Genomic DNA, 16,796 nt, shown 5'->3' with positions numbered 1-16,796 from the left:
TTGGGAAATACATAAATTCCTCCAGGCGCTGCTATTAATGACGACAGCAGCTGCATGAGAGTGTCTGCAACAGCAGCAGCACAGCGGAACAGGTAAGTGCAATGCGTATTGCACAATATTTTCGAATAAATTTTTGCAACAGTGATGTCTTCAAGTATGCGATATTTTTTATATCACAATTGGCGCTAAGCAAAGCTAATTTTTTTTTTCAAGGTGCTTCCACTGCTATTGTCTGCCCAACAAACTTTGGAGGGACATACCAGGAATGAATATTTGAAACATTTGCAGCACCCTTAATTATTAAAGTTTATTAATCTGTGAAATGTTTCACGTGTGCAGGTTTATGTATATGAAATCATCGGAACAGTTTCTCAGAAACATTTGGGTAACAGTGAATTGCATTTTTATTGTATTTTTTTTTTCAGCTCATCACGAGCATGGAATATGGAAATGATTTTGGTAGTGAAGAGGACGCCTCGGTGGGTGATGGGGTCCTTGTAGATGCCGAAACTTTGTCGACAACACAGGGCTCGGCCACCGCCAGTGAGATCCCATCGCCGCTGGTGCCCATGTCCGACAGTGAAAGCTCGCAAGTGCCAACACCACCAGCAGCTCGCAAGAGAGGTGAAAGACAGGCCCTAAAGAAACGGCAGCCCTCCCAGCAGTTGCTGTTATCACAAGTTGTCGAGGAGCAGCGGCAGCTTCTCTTCAGCTTGGAGAGATCGAAAGAAAAGGAGCTTCAGATGCGCGAGCGGCAAATGAGGCTCGACGAAACTGCTGCTGAGCAGGAAGAACGCTTAATAGCAGTATTAGAAAAAATTGCTGAAAAATAGTCGTATTTTCAGATAAACTGTTTTCTATTTTCTCTATTCAAGTGACCTCTTTGACTGACGCCAAACACTCCTTCAGGCATACTAAGAAACAAACCCCTAAGTATGCTTCCTACTGTGATGTTTCAGTTCATTGTGTGTTTTGCTGTGCCAGTTTCCAGAAATATTGCGCAAGGGCAGCTCTGACTTCATGAACTGTCGCAGTGGATGCAGTAGTAGTATGTGATGGCTGCTCATACAGAGCATCAAATGCAGTGGCTTCATTTTCCCACTGCTGTTCCACAGTGTCTCTGAGACCTTCACAAATATTGTGTAAAATACACGATGCCCTAATTGCATGCTTTGCATTGGGCAAGGTGCACTCCATTCTCTTCATAATAAACCTAAAGCGAGCTTTTGGCCTTCCAAATGCATTTTCAACAATGCGTCTCATCCTTGATAGGTTACAGTTGAAAGCAGCTTCGTGTGTGTCAGGCAAGGCATTTGAGAATGGCTTCAGGAGGTTGGTAGTAAGTGGAAATGCCTGGTCACACAGAATAATTGGCTTCACCTCAACATCTTCAGTCACAGCTACAGGCAATGAGAAGTATGCACCCTCGACCAACGCAGACAATCTCGACCTTGCATACACGTTGGCGTCGTGGCATCTGCCTGGCGCTCCTATATTTATGTACCGAAATCGGTACATATGATCCACCATCGCCACAAGTATGATGCTGTACCTGCACAGAAAGCAATATGTAAGTATGATTATGCGCTGCACTTCACTTCAGTGTATTCTGCAATGTAATTTTCTGACCAAATGGTAGAAGTCACTTTTGTCCATAGTGCTGCTGAAGAGACCAACGCTACTAAGTAGCAATAGTTTTGTGCCATGCTAACAAAAAATATGCTCTACAAGAAATTTATGAAACTTTGATAACAAACAAGAACGAAAGACTGAAAAATTATTATAAGCTTTCAATTTCATATGCAGTTTTCTCTGTATATGGACAGTAAAACGCCCATAAAAATTTTAATATTTCCCAAACGATAGACACAAGGCCCAAGCTGTGTTTGTGAAATGCTGTTATAGCTGTAAAAAAATTAATGTTTTCGTAGTGCTTACCATTCCTTTAGTTGTGGTAATCCACAGCGTTCTCCTTCGGTGGCGACACACAAAAGTGGCAGCCGTCAAGAGTGCCAATACCCTGAGGAAAGCCACTCAGAGCAAAATATTCCCTCATGTGTTCTTTCATTTCTTGGCGGCGGATCATGCGAAGGCACTCCCCTTCAAGCTGATCAATTAAAGCCTAGCAGAATTCTCTGCACAGCACATCCACCGTTGATCTACCGATGCCAAAAAGGTGCGCGATGGTTCGGTCCTCTGCATTGGAACACAATCTGTACAATCCCACCACCACTCACTTTTCCACGGAGGTCGGCTTTCTCAATCATGTCATTTGGCGCTCCAAAACGGATCTGCAGGATTCCACCAAATACCTGAACGTAGGCGGCGATACACGGAAAGCTTGCTTAAAGTGATTTTCACCAAGGTTCGGCAAAGTGTCCTCAAACCAGTGCTCATTTCTTTGAAATGTCCAACGCTCTCGGTGAACAATGGAAAACTGGCCATCACAGCCGCAACAGTGAACGAGTTCGCTTGAATACGCTGCTCAATTTTGTCACTCTGTCTTGATTGTGCATCTATTAGAACGTCTAATCGCTTCCTCTGATTATTACGCCTTGCTCGCAATGCAAAGTACACAGCAACTAATCGCTTCACCTGCTGCAACTTGGCGGCGTCGTCCAGCGTCGCCATGTCAGCCATTTTGTTTTCAATTTATGGGCTACTCAGGCAGCTAAGCCTTGTTTTGGCTTATAGTGGCCACATAGTCTGAAATAGAACAACTTTTTCTACACGCACTACTAAAATATTCTTTTTTCAGTGAAGCGACGTCCCAAAAAATATTTTTAAATAAATGCATTGCTTATAAGCACTTTATACCTACCTTGCTCTACTTTAGTCGCCCAGTTTTTTTTTTTTTTTTTTTTTCAGACTGATCGCCATTGACATCGTCACCGAATGACATTAATTTTTCGAGTGTAGCACCTCCGCGGGCAAATGACATTCGTTGCACCGAATGCCATTCGATTCGAATGACATTAAAACGGCCAGTGTGACAGGGGTATAAGGCTGGTTGTGTTACAAACATAAATGTGATAATAGAGAAAAAAGGGGGTTAACTGATGGGCTCGATGTTTATTAGTCTAATATAAATATAAATGCGGTATTTTAAGCGAGTGAGTTATCTCAAGACATGCTAACAGTTGGTTTAACAAAAACATGATGTTTGCACTGCACTGGGAATTTCTGGTGCACAAACTTAGCATGCCGTGCTCGTGTTTTAGCAGTAGGAAATATTTTGCACTCAACATTTTTGTCATTCAGTGCAACACTGAATGATTCGCCAGTGAATGATTCAACTAAACACGCGAACTAGTTTATTTCGGTTTGCTACACAGAGAAAGTCCGGTGCAGTCAATGCAACACCGCAGCATTAATTCACCGAAGAGAAGCTGCAGGCATTAAAAACGCCCACCACACATTCATTGACATTACAGACGATTGGTTTTACACACTGAATTAATGGTCTTTCTTGCATACAGCCATCGGCCGAAATCCTCTCCTCACATTTGTGCATTCTCCTCGTAGAAAATCCGAAAATAAATGAACCACATTATACAACATAGTTTTTACCTTTAGCATTTTCTAACCACAAATTGTACTTAGGAACTTGTGTGTTGTCACAATGTGATCCTTTCCATCTCAAAACACTTTCCAATGAAGGGCCGTCACTACCGCATTTGTCGCCCCTACATGTTTCTTGTGGTGATCTCACATGTTCTTGCGTTAAGTGCTTACTACAAACACGCAGTGATGGTTCACACAATTAGTGACCCGCTCAACTGAGGTGATCGCAACTATAGTAGATCTTAACTCTCATGTGACCTTCCCAATCTTCCATCAAGCACGTCAGCCATGTTGTCATGCTCACGTGACATTCCAATCTTCACCTCCAATCTTCGTCTTTCTTTGCAGCGTCATAGGGAACACACGGAGGAAAAACACAGAATTCTGGTGACAACTCAGGGAAGGAAAATCTGGTGTGAAGTCATAGCAGCTATTGTTCTCTGGATCCAGCTGGCTTGCGGGGAGATGCATGCGTTTGGTCTTCTATTGGGGATGATACATAAAGCGCATAATGTTTGTAATGCTTTAATAATTAAACATGTACACTAATATAAAGAATAAATTCTTACTGTAGCGACATATAATCTGCGCCTAAAATGTCATGCGAGAGAAGAAAACTAGGGGTGTGAGAATATTCAAACTTTCGAATATTTTTCGAATAATGTTTGCCATTCGGTTCGATCCACACCGCCTTTTACTATTTGAACTATTCAATTGAATCAAACATTCAGAAAATAAAAATGTCGGTTTCATATGCCAGGAGCCAAATTGCTGCATTTTTAAATGGAGCGCACTAGCCCAATTTTTGCCGTGAACCTTGTCGGGCCTTATCTAGCGAAAAGGTCGTAGGCCACCACCATGGAAGAAGGAAAACTAAGGAGAGGCCCTACCCCATCCGTGCGCTAGGACAAAAGTGAAGGAAAGGCTTAGTGTAGTAGGTTCTCCCTCTTTTTTTTTTTTTGCTGTTTCTTTTATTTCTTTTGCTGTAGCAGCCGTGCTTCCAGGCCACAATGGCAGCCTTGTTATGGTTCTGTCTGCTCACACATGTTGCTCTGTAGGTTTCATACCATGGCAAAAGCACCGTGTGGGCAGGTTTACGTCAGTCTCATGTTTTGTTGCTCTGTGTTATCTGGACTGTGCCCTCCCGGATGTTTCTGTGGCCAGGTGGGACAGGAGGAACTAAAGCTTGTGAAATGAACGCGCATGCAAAGCTGTGCGCAATGTACTGCACCACCGCAAAGGCAACGGGCAAAGGAATAACTACAGGAAATTTTGCCCTCTTCTGTGGAATCATGCCATCGCAGGCAGAAACTAATGTGTTTCAGAATCTGTACAATAAACGCCTTGCAGATCAGCGATTCCTGCTTTTGACAGCGCAGGGTGCTTTTGCAGCACGTAGAATGTATGATATGCAGGAATGCATAGTCCTAGTTTCTGGTTTTAGAACATTTATGCTCAGTAACAACTTGCCCCGCAGGCGCGTCTGTGTCAGCAGGCGTTTGGTGTGTTGCGACACCACGTGCCCGAGAACACGAGGGTTGGCCCCTCCCACGTGTAGCCGTGCACGGCTTAGCCATGTCTCGGGAAAGGGGGATCCTGGGGGTTGAGCCGATGCCGGGTGTTGGGACCTTTAAGGCCCCTCGGTGGAGGCAACACACCTCTTTGGCCTCTGCTTCACATAGACGACACCTCCAGGCTGACCCACCTAGGGGGAATCGGCAGTCACCTTTTCCTGTTCTCCTCTCCAATCTTCGTCTTTCTCTCTCGCCTTTTTCACCTTTCTTGTCTTCTCTTCACTTCTCCTCACTTCCTAGTTTCCTGGCGGCAAGGGTTAACCTTGTGTGATTAGCCAGTCTTGGTTATGCTGTATTTGGTTATGGCAGCGATGTACAGCTGGCGTTGGCAGGGCTTCTCTTGCAGGAACTTCTGTCACGTCCCCCTGTTGGGCTCCACGGTGGGTGGTTAGCATCGCGGCCGAAAAGCCAACTACACTGGTCATAATTTTTAACATTTTCCATTTATTTTAAGTCTATTTGTCTTGTTCATTGTCCAGCAACTAGCTAAAACTATCGAAACTATATCTTGTTTATCTTCCATGGTAGACAAAAGTTAAAAACAACACGCGCAGTTGCGCGAAATGATAGCTTTTAGTAACTGATGGGTCAATGAATGAACGTAAGTATTGAAATGGATGGATGGATGGAAGGCAGGAGCGTCCCCTTTGAAACGGGATGATGGCAGTTTCCACCATGCTCAGCTTTTTATTTTTGTTTAACTGTGTTGTAAGTTATTAAAATTCGCCATTTTCTTTAAATACGTCTTCCTACACTCTTCAGCTTATGTCACCTCTGTGCTTTTGAGCCACCAATCCTCCAATCGCTTTTTGCTAATTTCCACCGCTATTTATTTACATGACTATTGTTATCTCTGAACCCTAGGGCCTCAGGAAGCATGACAGTGCCCGCATCGACATCGGGATGGATACCATCACATTTTAGTATGAGGTGTTCTAGTGTGATGAACAGTGCCACCACGCAGACAAACGTACGCAAACTAGATGGATGTGGGAGAAAGCGGCAGTGGTTTCTGCTGCAGTGGCAAAACAAATATGAACACCTTGTACATGCACGGAAAAGATTTTCCGGCCACTTTGGCTTTTCCGCCTACTTGCCGTTTCCCAAGTGTGAATGTAGCCTAAATCACCTGCTTCGGTGTGCGAAATGCGAATCCTATCGTGGCCCTGTGAACATGTTAAAGGGCGATCGGGAATATGGAGTGGCCATGAAACTAGTGGTGAACTGTGCCATTTGCGGTGACATAAGCACCGGATGGAGCTCACCAAGAACAGGTGGGAATACGACCTGCTGTTATGAGCACAGGCAACAGACAGACTGTACTTCATGATATTTTCGCAGCTCTCAACATTTCCTCTCGTGGTATGGGTACCAAAACATACCAAGACTGTAAAAATAAGATGAACCCCGCCGCACTGAACGCATCCGCGGGTGTTATGACCAAGGGTGTGGCAGCTGTGCAGTCTATTTATTCTGAACTGAACTTTGGGAATCCTGGAAACGTAGCGGTTTAGTTTGACGGGACTTGGCTGACTCATGTACACCTGTCACACATTTGTGTGGGAACTGTTATAGAAATTTTTTCTGGCTATGTGCTGGACTTTCAACTTCTGTCCAACTTCTGCCTGGGATGCGAGCTCGGCCCCAAGGATGATGACCCTGAATATACTGAATGGCGAGTTCAACATAAGTGCCAAAAAAACACTTTGAGCAAGCCTGGCCAAATGGAGATAGAGGCTGCGAAAATTCTGTTTGGTCGGTCATTGGAGAAGCGTGGACTCTGATACACAACTATGTTGTGTGATGGCGATAGCCGCGCTTTGAACAGCCTCCAGGAGGAGAAGGTATATGGCTACATGGCAAGTTCGAAGGACGATTGCGTAACTCATGTGCACAAACGGATGGGTGCTGCACTCCAAAACCTCCTGCAGAAAGATAAGGGAGAAGGTAGGCCAAGCAATGGTGGCAAAGGGAAGCTCTACAGGTGAGCTTTTGGCAAAGCTCACAAATTATTATGGCTGGGCGCTCAAGGAACACTAAGGGCATATCGATGAGGTGGGAGAATGCTGTCCTTGCCCCTTATTACCATGCGACTTCCACCGATGCAAAGCCAAATCATTCACGGTGCCCAAAGGGTGAACAATCATGGTGCACATACAACAAGGCTGTGACAAGGCAGCAAGCTCCACCTAAGCTTCACTACAACCTTCCTGAATATGTTGGCAAGCCCTCCTGCCAGTGTATTCTCGCCTCTCTGACCGAAAGTTGTTGAACCGCTGTCAGAGAGGGAAAACTCAAAACGCAAATGAGAGCCTCCATTCGGTAATCTGGTCGCTTGTGCCTAAAAGCAAACATGCCTCGCTTTTCACAGTGGAAACTGCTGTTGCTCAAGCAATCACCAGGTTTAATGCTGGGAAGAAGCACGACTCTGAGGCCATCTTGAAGGAGCTACACTTGAACCAAGGCAGCACAGCAGTTGAAAGATGTGCTGAAAAAGACCAGCACCAGCTAGTGGCGTCTGACAAAAAGCACGCCAGAGCAGAAAAGTTCATGCATGCCATAAAGAAGAGGCGCATGAAAGAGAGCGATGGTGTTTATGTGCCTGGTGGCTTCTAGTGCAAGGTGCACTTGAATTTCTTGCTGTAATCGCTAAGAATAAATATGGATCATGTCCTGGAACTTAGTTTTGCGTTTTCTTAAAAGCTGCATTTCTCCTATGACACGTGCTGTTGCCCAGAGTACCTTTTGTTTTGATGTGATAGTCCGATTTCAATTATTCTTGTTTCATTCAAAAGCTTATGAGTTTCTACACACAATAAAACTAATAAAATATTATATCCCTTACGCTGAAATTTTTTATGTGGCAATACAACAGATAAGAATTTTGTGCTTCATAACCACCACATTAGATATGGCAATAACTTGTGTAACAATAGAGCTAAAATTACAGTGATGGTCTAATTGTGATCTTTGATTGTTCTAGAATGTGTACATATAAATTTTTCCCTGACATTCAGTGGTAAAACTGTTGAATGAAAAGTTGGGCAAAATGATTTTCAGACGGTATTATCTCAAAAAGACTTAAAATAAGAAAAAATAGATTGCATATAAGCTTCTAGCAGGCTAAAGTATACCTTGCCTGAAAATTTCCTTTGTATATGACAAAAATAAAAAAAAAAAGTGTCTGCCCATTGCAGTGTGAAACCAAATGTTCTGAAGTTTCAACCTAGCTACCCAGGTGGCTATACAACTAAATAGTGCGACATGTCTTAGTGCAAAACATACCGCTGTCTGTATCATTTTCATTATTCCCGGTTATAACAGTGTGTCGCTGTTTTGTATTTTGTATTTGTACTTGTTTTAGAATAGAACTACAAAAGAAAAAACAATCCGGAAAAGAGATGCAGCAGCACAAGTGCTCAGGTGCTTGTGCTGTTCTTTGTATTCTCCATGAATTTTCATTGCTATCACGAACCAACATTACCAGCAACACTTATTTAATGTTTCGCTTCCACTATTTCTAAACCTTTTGTTGGTGTAACACACCCTGTGAAAATATGCAGTGGGGATTTCAGCATTAATCAATACAAACATTTTTGAAAATGCCTTGCGCATGAATTTCATTTCAATTTTTCAATAGCATTATTAGGTTTGCCTTTTCATGCCTATGTCAGAGAACTCACCTGACTTTATGGTTGAGCCATGCGACAAACCTGGTGTTGCTGCCTGAGCTGATGACTTAGCACACGCAGATGAGTTATACGCCAGGTAGGGGCCACAGAGAAGACACTGATTACGTGGCTCCTCTTCTGCTTTGCCCTCGGGAGCAACTCCCTGGGCGTTTCCTGCTGCCAGGTGTGAGGCCCTTCGGACACAGGCAAGTCCTGTTGCAATTGTCCTTGCTGTGGTGGCTGGACGTCCTCGGCCCCCCCATCGCTGCCTTGCAGCTCTGACTCCCCTGCCTTCAAAGCAATGTTGTGGAGAGTGGCACAGGCTGCCACAATTGTGACTGCATCCTTAGGCTGATAGAAAAGGGTCCAGTACCTTTGAAGGCATCGAAATCTTGCCTTCAAGACGCCAATGCCCCTCTCCACAACATCCCTCATGGAGGCATAGGCCCAGTTGTAGCGCCCCTCTGGAGTCTGAAAGCCTGGATGGCCTGGCACAGGTGTGAGCAGCCATGGCTCAAGCGGGTAGCCTGAGTCTCCTGCATGTTGAAAACATAACTGTAATATACTTCACTGACTGCAACATGCCAGCAGCACTCGCCAAGCATGCATTCGCCACGACAAAGGTTAGTGGTGAGGTGGCCTAAATGTGGCGAGTGCCTCCAGATGTACGAGTAGTGGCAGGATCTGGGGAAACTGGGATCAATGTCTACGATGCACATGTTGGCATCACACACATGGAGGGCAGAACAAATGGGTGAAAAATGGTTCAGAATAATGAATTCGAGCTGGAATACTTTTCTACGTCACGTTGTCATGCTGACAGCTAAATACAGTCTGAATAAAATGTTTCTGCATTTATATGATTTAATCATTCTTTTCCAGACACAGCTGCATTCTTTCTCACGGTAGTAAAAAAGGAACTTCTGAAATAGTTTTGTTGAATTATTGCAAAAATGTGCAAAAAGCAACATTCATGAGAGATTTGAGAATTAACGCTCATCGTAGTCGCGTTTGTCGTTCAATGCGTACTCTTATACCGGTGCCACATGGCACATGGCCACTATCGATCACGATTGATTTGATCCAGTTTGAAATTCTCAACCACGGTTACCTCCCTCCCGCAGCTTGAGCAAGGGAGTCAATCTCGACCGAGAAATTAAATTCCGAATGGGCTCGATCATGATTGATAATGCGTTATTTGATACCCGTATTTTGTACGACGACGTTAGATCAAACCGTTAAGGTACCATAAAAGAAGAAAGTGTGCAATAAATGGCAGATTGTGAGTACTTACGATCATGATATTGAATGCGTAGAAGCGTTTCCTAGACATGAAGCCCGCAGTATTTCCTGGACTGAGTTCTTCAGGCTGTTTGATGGCTATGAGCGTCCTGTCGACACAGGCTACTACACCAGGAATGCGGCTGCAATCCGCAAAAGCCGCCTTTGCGCTAGCCTTGCCGGCCGGTGTCAGCGGGAAGCTCACCCAGCCCTGTCGCTGGCCCACCACGGTTATTGCCTCCGCAACCGCGTGAATGCTCTCGCTCATGGAAGCCTGCTCCATGGTTATGAATTCTTCGCTGCCGATGTATCTTTGGAAGCTCCCCATTGCGAAGAAACGGAGAGCACAAAGCACCTTGTCTTGCGTCGTGATGCCACCGGTTCGAAGGCCACTGATGGCGTCCTCGCAATTGTTCGCAGAGCCACCGCACAGTGCTCTTCGAGAGCCTGAAGTGCTTGCGCAACTCTTCCGCTGTCAACTCGTCAAATGCTTCCAGAAAAATGCGTCGCCGAGGCTGCCCAAGAGACTCCAAAAGCGTGACAATAGGAGCGGCCATCGTGACTCGTGAGCGCTAAACCCGGCCTGGAAAACTTCCCGGCTTCGGTGGCAGAGCTAATTGGTGCCATCTATGAGGGGGGCAGAGCCGAAAATCTGTTTTCCTTGCATGGCTTCGTAGATCGTCGCACGCCCGCGTGCCGGCGCCGATCTAGAGGCCGATCCCTTCACCCCCCAATCCTCTCCCCTCGCCCTCGCTCATAACTCCCTCACCTTTGACTGTCTCTGCGCGCTCCCGGCGGCCCACTGCCAGCTTAGCACACTGCATGATGTTTCAGGTTTCGTTACCTGCTGTTATCGGGAAGCGTGCGCTGCTGTGCGTTGACCGGCGTGGGTAGTCTCGTCAGTTTTGTGGTCCTCGATAGCTGTGTGCTTGCGCTCCGCTATGTTTCACCCGTTTCACGACTCGTATCGCTCATGTATCGTGCAGTGGTGCGCGAATACCTCAAAAACAAGCAATGCAAGGTTGTTCCGGGTGCCTTCCGGGTGCCCGGAGGCGCCACGCGGCTGCTGTTCCTGTTGCCATGACAAAGTATACAATCGTGAGCCCTGACATTCTGCTAGAGCATTGCCCTCCTGTTAGGGCCGTAACTGAAGGGGACCTTGGCGCTAGCATTGAAAGAGCGTCTGCTCAAAAACAGCCAATGGCAGCCATGCGGAGATTCACCCCTGGGGCCAAACACTGACACGGTTCCCTGAGCACAACATGAAGAGGCAAGCATTGTCGACGAATGCATTCATACCACTCAACAATTAAAAAAAAGGAACACCATTTATATTTATCACAGCACAGGTAACATTTAATTTCTCTGTGATTACAATTGTTTTCAATAATTAAAATCGCTAACGTTCCACGACAGTGGGTTGTGTTTTGATCTCGAAAAACGGGACCCCCGCCAGAGCCGCCCATGTTCGGCGAACGACGATATTACGAGCAGGGGTGCGATCTTGTACGCATTCCAAAATAGAACGGAACCGGTCCGTTCCACCGAGCCGCACACGATTGGTCAATTTGAACCGTGACAAATGCCATGACATGAACTGTAACATGAGCCGTGACATCTCGCTGCAGTCAATCATTCTGTGTCTGCTATCGGACGAACGCAACGAAACGGATGCCGAGTCCGTTCGATTCGACAGGACTACAGTGGCTAGAAGGGAGGTGAGAGTTTCGCAGCAGACCGTAGTCATTCATGCCGTGGACAGGTGGCGCCCGCGTCACATCTTAGATGCCTCTTTTCGGCTGGCGAATGTCTGTGAGGTGCATGCACTGCTGTACGTTTTCTCGCTGCTTTGCTAGCAATCAGTTTCTTTTTTCTGATTACGTTTACCCATTGTAACCTTAACATGTGCTGAGCACACAGGTAACAATGGAGAGATGTGTCAACCGCCAAACGCATTGCTTTGTGCCCGGGTGCACGTCAGGATACGGCTCCACCAGAAACAAGGGCAAGAAAGTCTCCACTTTTGCTGCCCCAAGCAATGAAGAAAGGCTGAAAGTGTGGCAACGTGCGGTACCACGTGCAGACAGACCCCTGGAGAAAACATCTGTGCTCTGTGAATTGCACTTCGAGCAAAGGCTCATTGTGCGAGACTACATCCACGTTGTGAATGGGGAGACCGTAAGGATTCCCTGCCGTCGACTACGCCTATCTGAGGACGCCGTTCCCACGCTGTTTCCTAATACTCCAGCGTATCTTTCAAAGAGGCTGCCCGTGAAGAGGAAGTCAAGAACATAGAGAGGCGAGGTGCTCGGAAAACAAAGAAAAAGGAGCGACGGCTCGCCATGCAAGGTTGCTTCATTCGTGGCTGACAGCACCCGGGAGTCCGTGGCAACTGACGACGACGCAGCAGCCGATGGCACAGCGATTCATTACACCAGCAGACTGGAAAAACTGGACAAGTTACTGGTGAAAGTCTTGCAAGTGAATTCTGGTCGAGTTGTCGCGGACGCGCCCAAGTCACTTGCATTCCGTGTTTTTTTTCAGGCAGGTGACAGCGTGTGCTTTAAAAAGCTAGTGTGGTGCTCGGCGGAAAATACACACTGTCACTGTGCCGTGTTCATCCAAGGCACGGCGTTGAAACAAGTCAACGTGCTTGACCCCCAAGGTGTGGAAAACCTGCTTCAGTTGGTTGATCAAATGAATGTATGGCCTGGATTTGAGCAGAGCTTGGCGCCGAGTGAACTGCATCAAAGCCGCAGCCATGTAAATTACAGACTGCACAGCAAAGGCTGTCGAGGAGTCTCCCAAGGTGAAAAGTCATGCATTCAGTGCAAGTATTTTCGGAAGGTTTTAGTAAATCAAGCTTGCTATAAGAAGACGAAGGTGTGGGCGGCTCCTGTTTCCAATGCATCAAAAAAACTTGTGAAGTGCAACCTACAGCTGCATCGTGAAAAGGCAAAGGTTGCTAAGCTGAAAACAATGATGACAGCAATGAAATAAGAAAATGCTGCTATTTCAGAGGGGAAGCTGGAGAAGAGCCTCTCTGGACTGCCTTAAAAGCAGCGGTAGCAAGTTCAAGCATGCTTTCACGCGTCAAAAAGAAAGGCACGCAGGGAATGATGTATAGCCAAGAATGGGTATTAGAGTGCATCCTAATGAAAATAAGGAGCCCCAAGCTATACGAGTACATTCGTAAGCAAAAGGTGATGGTACTCCCGAGCAAGAGTTGCCTGCACAAGTATATGAAGGGCTATAAGAGCTCTTTTGGCTCTTTTTGGCTCTTTTGACATCTAGGTGCACTCGTGGTGCTATGCGCATTGGTTCAAAAAGTCACACCGAGGTGGAGGATTTCTTAGCCTACACAGACGCCTGGGAAGCACCAATAGGGAAAGTAGGCTTTCTTACGCAAGGCACAGCTGAAGGGCTTCGCGTTACGCTTACAAGCACACTGTCTCTTCTATATTACCTCGCAGAAGAGCTTGATTACAAGTACCTAATGACCTCTCGTTTCAGTCAGGATCACTCAGTAAATTTATTCTGTATCCTTAGGCAAATGTCAGGCAACAATGATCACCCTACACCGTCACAGTTCTTGATATCAGTGAATTGTTTGTCATTTTATAGGTTAGCGAAGGCCCCGCCAAATGGAAATGTGTCACCCTCATTGATGAAGAGCCTGCTCTCGGCAACCAGTGAAAGGCCAGGAAACATTCAAGGAAAGCTTAATCAGCTGATGGATATTGAGTGCCTGAACGAAGTTCATGAGGTGCATGCATCATGCAACCTAGTTCCTTATCATGATGCGACTGTTGCAATAAGGAGTGACTCTCGGATTTCCTACTATGTCGCAGGATATGTTGCGCGGAAGATCCTCAGCAAAACAAAAAGCCATGACTGCTCTAGAGCACTGCTCCTTCCAGCTGGCTCTGAACTTCCAAAGGAAGCTTGCCTCACACAAGAGGTTGATAATGGAGGGTTGTTATATTCATCTCAGGAGCTTCAGGAATTGATTACGAAGCTAGAGGATTCATTCACACATTGCTTTAGTGTCAATAGTCTAAAGGCCAACAGTGTGATGGATTTGATTTCTTCTTCGGCAAGGAACAGGCTAAGTACAGTTGGCTGTGACAAACACAGCACAGAAGTAACAAACCACGTTGTGAAGTTTTATGCACTAACAAGGCTACATTTTCTAGTACAAGCACAGAACAAGGCTAGAGAGGGAAAGAGGCAAAGAATGCGGCACCTTAAGCTGAGGCATGTTACCTGAGGGTGTGTTGTCCCTTGCATAGTGCGCTAATTTTTTTGTGTTCTGTCTTAGGCTGCATCACTTGTTCGTCCTTACTGGCTGGCTTTTCCCACACACTTGTCCATCCCTGCAATAAAATTTTGTGTTGTACTGCAAGGGCCCTGTTGCTTTTTCCAGCTTGAGAGTGAAACATGCTCACAGCCAAGAGAAATCCAGCGCTTTTCTTCGTCAACAACTTGCTGAGCTCCTTCAGGGGCTAAAATACCTAAAAAAGTTTTTGGCGAGAGCCTCCTACCCGTCAGGGTTACTCGCGCATCTAGTACGTTTGCGTTAATACTAGGCTTATTATCTTCCTGTTTAGAATGACTGGCCACGTCAGCCGATTACCATTTTATGTTCCTGTGGTGGGCAAGCCTCACGTAGTCAACACATGCCCCTCGACACTAATACAAAGCAAAACTACCTTACTCGCGGAGCGCGCGAGCAGCAGAAGCGAGCCGCCGAGCACGATCAAAGAAATCTAAGTGTCGAGAGCAGCATCACCGCCGCTGCAAGCATGATCTCTTGCTACACTCCGCGCCGACCGATGCTCTCACCTCGCCTTCTAGCCACCGTAATAGGACAGATTAGAACGGCTACCAAATGGCTTGGATTGGATTAAAATGTAAGCGCTTGGGACAGTTAGCATCTTTCGTATCCGGTTCAATCCAATTCAGCACCGCCAGTAGTTGGAGAAAATGGCATTTGATTTCTCTGCCGTGCCTTTTCATGTCGCCTGTGCGGCTTCTGCAGTTGCGCAGAGACGACAACCCAAGGTAGATGATGCATTTGAAGAGTTGACGGAAGAGTTCCGGCACTATTTTCATCTGTCCAAATGAACAGTGCGTAGCTTGTGCGACGAGCTTGACCCGATCATTAGATGCCAGCGACCCAGTGGCCTTTCCACAGAAAGGAAGGTGTTGTGCACCCTGTGATTCTTCGGCACCGGAAGCTTCCAGAGGAGCGTTGGTCGCGAGGAGCACATAGGCATGGCACAGTTGGCCGTGAGCAACACGTTCACGAGGTGACGTGTCGAGAAAGGGTTATTACGCCCTAAACGTCATGGTTGTAAGTGCCGTTTGAATGTTTTACTACAAACTGTAGTCGCCAGTTTTACTCGCCCATAGTAGCAATTGTTCAGTTTAATGCCGGCATAAGTAGTAATGTAACGATTAAAAGAGGACATGCGGGGAACTGTGTACGAGCTCGTTGAAGTTTGACCTGTCAGCGGTAATGATGAATGCCATGTGTTTGTGTGCATAAGTCGTCTGCCATTCCAAAATTGTGTTTTTGTTCTGGCGTGCATACACAATGGAGTCGTGCATTTCGGAGGTATTAACCTCTTATGACCTGTTGTCGCGATTTCGCATCATACCGGTTTTAAGCCGCACCACCAGAAGAAAACATCTGTAGCCGCTACCCCTGCGCTCAGAGGGAATCCACAGATGTCTGGCAACACGTGGAAAAGGCAGCGCCATCTATCGTCGATTCAGTAAAGAGCTGACGGCTGCCATTTCTCCAGTTGATGCCGACGAAGAACATTTCTCACTATCCATCCATTGACATCCGTCTCCATTCAAGGTATGTAAGTTTTTTGAATATAAAAAAATGTTGCATGATAGGCACTTGGTTGAATAATGCACGCAGATCACGTAAATAATTTGTTTTTGAAGATTAGTTGTGTTTTCAAGCATGTGTCGCTTTGTCGCGTTTTCGCATCAACAGGCTGTAGCGTCCCGATTTGTGCACAACTTCGTCTTCCTCGGCATGTGGTCAAAAAACTAGTAATTTTTGTTTTTTGCAGTTATTCGGTGCTTTTTGTTCGTGATGGACACCAGAAGGTTCTACGGGATCAGGGTTCCACCCGTTGAAGAAAGCGAAGATAGCTGCCTCAGCGACAGCGATTCGGAATACAGCCCTGACACAGTACATGCTGCCCCATCAGATCAATCTGGGCAGTCTGGGAGCGACACAGGTGCGCAATTTTTTGTTTGTTGGGCGAGTTGCATTCGGCTGCAATGTGAAACGCCGTCAGCGTTCTTTCGTGTTGTATTGCAGTGGCGCGTCTTTTTCTTTTGAAGCCAAAAGCTTCACTACGATAGTCAACACCGCGTTTGTCGGAGCACGAGTGACGTCACGCACTGCGCAGGCTACTGCCCATGTGCGCCGTCGCTTCTCCGCGCCACCGTTTGACCTTTCGCCGCAGCCGTGCGCATTTGAAAGGAGGGGTATATAAGGCGCGCTTGCCCATAGAACAGGCGCACGCTGCCGCGCGCTATGCGTCATCGTTTGACGTTCGCCGCAAGCGCGTGTTTATCGCGGATCACCGCAGCTTTTCGCTTCGAGATATCCAGGCCCTTAGCTAAGCCCCAGCCAATTTTTTCAAGCCAAGGTTTTTGTGGCTTCTCAAATGTGGTT

General features: G+C 46.4%; 1 protein-coding gene across 1 annotated transcript in view; it reads right to left on the bottom strand.

Annotated features, from left to right (window-relative positions):
* The window catches only part of LOC142576259 (uncharacterized), a 151,807-nt gene that overhangs the window by 39,378 nt on the left and 95,633 nt on the right, over positions 1-16,796 (bottom strand). The window contains exon 6 of the mRNA XM_075686303.1: positions 8,822-9,345. Within this exon, the coding sequence (XP_075542418.1) occupies positions 9,324-9,345 (22 nt within the window). The 3' untranslated portion in view covers positions 8,822-9,323. The remainder of the gene's footprint in view (positions 1-8,821; positions 9,346-16,796) is intronic.

This window comes from Dermacentor variabilis, chromosome 3 (assembly GCF_050947875.1).
Source record: "Dermacentor variabilis isolate Ectoservices chromosome 3, ASM5094787v1, whole genome shotgun sequence".
NCBI classification, from domain to species: domain Eukaryota; kingdom Metazoa; phylum Arthropoda; class Arachnida; order Ixodida; family Ixodidae; genus Dermacentor; species Dermacentor variabilis.
The sequence above is the reverse complement of the archived record's forward strand: the minus strand, read 5'-3'. Positions and strand labels throughout refer to the sequence as shown.